At 35.9% G+C, this 3007-nt stretch overlaps 1 protein-coding gene across 1 annotated transcript; it reads right to left on the bottom strand.

Annotated features, from left to right (window-relative positions):
* LOC114373426 (mitogen-activated protein kinase 3-like) lies at positions 1-3007 on the bottom strand. The gene is made up of 6 exons (XM_028330887.1): positions 2662-3007; positions 2199-2328; positions 1431-1568; positions 997-1329; positions 654-837; positions 1-513 (listed from the first exon to the last, which is right to left on the bottom strand). The coding sequence occupies exons 1-6, from the start codon at positions 2820-2822 to the stop codon at positions 344-346; spliced, it is 1116 nt and encodes a 371-aa protein (XP_028186688.1). The 5' UTR covers positions 2823-3007; the 3' UTR covers positions 1-343.

Below are 3007 nucleotides of genomic sequence, written 5' to 3'. Positions count from 1 at the left end.
TTACGATGCAAATAACTTAAGTAAAATACATGATGAACCCGAGAAAACAGTCACAAAAGAAAATAAAAATAATAATAACCCGTCAGGGTTAAAAAAAATTGGAGATTAATATCGTTACTTGGCACTTTACAGCAGAAGGACACTCATCAAGCCGTAATTGCACCTACCTAGTCACACAGATTGAATAAATTACCTAGGGAGTTTGATCGGCAACAAGGTTGAATTTTCATTCAACTTGATCCTTTCGTGATTGTAAGAACTGAACTTAAAGTGATTAAAAAAATTGAAAACGAATTATTATTTTTCCTTCTAAGCCTGCTTCAAGTCCTTGAGTTTTTCTGCTTTAAGCATACTCAGGATTGAGTGCTAATGCTTCCCTGTAGATCATCTCTTTTATTTGCTCTTCATCCAATTGTTGTTGCTCAAAATCAAATGAAAATGGCTCCATGCAGATTGGTTCATCAGCTACATCATGCAGTTTTTCAAGGTATGGATGGGCTAGTGCTTCTTCAACTGCCAATATTTAAACAAAATAGAAATGAAAATTTGCCAAAATTTATTCCATATGTAAGCTTCAGATATCATCACTGTTCAAAATGAAACTGCATGTTGCTTCATCAAGCTGCAGAAACATAAAAGAATGGGAAAAGTACCTGTAATTCTTTTGGTGGGATCAACTGTCAACATTTTATCAACAAGATCAATGGCTGCCGGATGAACATGGGGGAAGACTTGAGCTAAAGGTTGGCGAGGATATTGAGGAAGTTGTCTGATATATCTTCTTGCATCTTCATTTTTCACTAACCCAAGGTCAGCCTCAGTTGGGGTGCCAAGAAGCTGTGGATAAGAAAAGAAGACTAAGCATTGAACCAGAATTACCTTCTATAATTAAATTATTGATTATATTCATGGTATTAATTAACTTGAACTATATGATCATCAAGCATTTAATGCAATTTTTTACATCAATGTTTAATTTTATATTTTCAATCTCACCTCTGTCAATAAGCGCATCTGATGCACATGGTCTTTGCCCGGAAACAGAGGCTTTTTATTCATAAGCTCCATAAAGATGCAACCAACAGACCACACATCTATAGCAGAGGTGTAATCAGAGGAATTCAACAACAATTCGGGAGCTCTGTACCATCTTGTGACTACATATTCTGTCATGAAGTCACTTTCCAAAGTTGGTCTCGCAAGACCAAAATCAATAATCTTCAAGTCACAATTTGAGTTTAGCAGCAGGTTGCTTGGTTTTAAATCTCTATGGATTACGTTTGCAGAATGTATATACTTAAGCCCACGAAGAATCTGGTACAAGAAGTACTGCAAGTAAAAGAGCATACAATCATCAGCAAAACAAAAAAAATCCAAAATGTAAACATAATAATTATGATATATTTAAAAAAAAAATTGAAAGCACTCACTTGAGAGTGCTCCTCTGACAGATTTTGATTGGAGCGAATGATATGGTGAAGATCAGTATCCATGAGTTCAGTGGCTATGTAGACATCATTAAACTCTCTACGCAAGGGTGGAGGAATTACATCTCTCAAACCAATTACCTGTTATAAAAACACACATTTTAATCACAATGAAATAGACAACAGTGTGAACTCTTTTATTAATGTGGACTTGGCTAACTTTTAACTACAGTTTAAATTAAATTCAATGTTTGAATAGAAAAAGTTTATAACTAAATCCCAGTATCATGTCATCATGTGTTCCACAAATTAGGAAGTCATGGTCAATTGGGAGATGTGACTTGAGTCTATTAAATCCCTACAAACGTATCACCACTCACCACATGTATTTTACTGCCATAGTGGCATTTTATGTAGCTACAACCTTTTCTAAAAAGTTGAACGATTCACAACAATTTTGGTTTTAATTTTAGAGAGCACTGAAATTGTTAAAAAAATTTACATTATAATTCAATCATAAATCATAAAATGTCTGGAAAGTTATGTTTGCTGATTTTTATAAAAAATTATTTTAACAATCATATAAAAAAAATATTAGACTCTTAATTTTAATTGACTAATTCATGAAAAAGTATGTTACACTACGTGGCATAATCAAAACAGTGTAATGAAAGAAATTTCCACCAACCAAAACAAAGCACGAATTGATCATTGGTACCATATGATACGATAATATCTTTAAGTCAAACTTAGCTAAAGGAGAGCACTCACATTTTCATGATCCAAATGCCTAAGAAGCTTAATCTCACGAAGCGTACGCTTAGCGTCCATGTGATTGTCGAAAGCGTTCGCTATCTTCTTAACCGCCACCAGCTCATTCGTCTCGGTATTCAACAGCGAGCTTCAAAAATTACATCAACATATTCAGATTTCTCAATTTTACAAATAAAAAAAAAAGTCAACGCTAAACAATAAACACTCAGCACTAGCTAACAGATTAACAGTTCACTCAAAATCAAATCCGATTCATCGAGAACGAAAATCGAGAATCAGAGAAACGCACAATTTCTTAATTATATCAATCACGTCTTCGAAAATCACATGGACGCTAAGCATACAGCTCCCAGCTCCGTGAGATTGTGGACAACTAACTAACAACTAACATTTCTCAATAAAATAAATAAACCGCGTTTTCAAAAAACAAAATAAATCGAAGAAAACGAACGAGCAGTACCAAACGATTCCATACGCGCCGCGTCCGACAGGCATGATCGGAGGACGGTACTTCGCCGTAACCTCGAAGAGGTTTCCGAATATGTTGTACTGAATGAACTGTCCGCCGTGCGTTGGAGTCGCCGGAAAATCGGCGACGCCGTTCGGATTAACTCCGGCCATCAGTTTCTCTCTCTAGAAACGGTACGGAGAAGAGCGCTTCTCTCTCTCTTCTCACTGTCGAAGCAGCAGCAGAAGAAGCAGCAGCGCGCTTTCTCTCTCTATAACAAACTTTCTCTCTCTAGAAACCGTCAAAGTAAAAACGAGAAGAAGAAAGATGAAGAGGATGGAGAGAGTGAAAGGAAGAG

The sequence above is a fragment of the Glycine soja genome, chromosome 11 (assembly GCF_004193775.1).
Source record: "Glycine soja cultivar W05 chromosome 11, ASM419377v2, whole genome shotgun sequence".
NCBI lineage: Eukaryota > Viridiplantae > Streptophyta > Magnoliopsida > Fabales > Fabaceae > Glycine > Glycine soja.
This window is presented reverse-complemented; position numbering and strand designations above follow the sequence as displayed.

Coding starts and splice junctions, on each gene's coding strand:
- LOC114373426 (XM_028330887.1), bottom strand. CDS start 2,822: ATGGCCGGAGTTAATCCGAACGGCGTCGCCGATTTTCCGGCGACTCCA. Junction 1,330..1,430: donor TGTCAGAGGAGCACTCTCAA/GTGAGTGCTTTC, acceptor TTTTACTTGCAG/TACTTCTTGTACCAGATTCT. Junction 514..653: donor TCCCACCAAAAGAATTACAG/GTACTTTTCCCA, acceptor AAATATTGGCAG/TTGAAGAAGCACTAGCCCAT.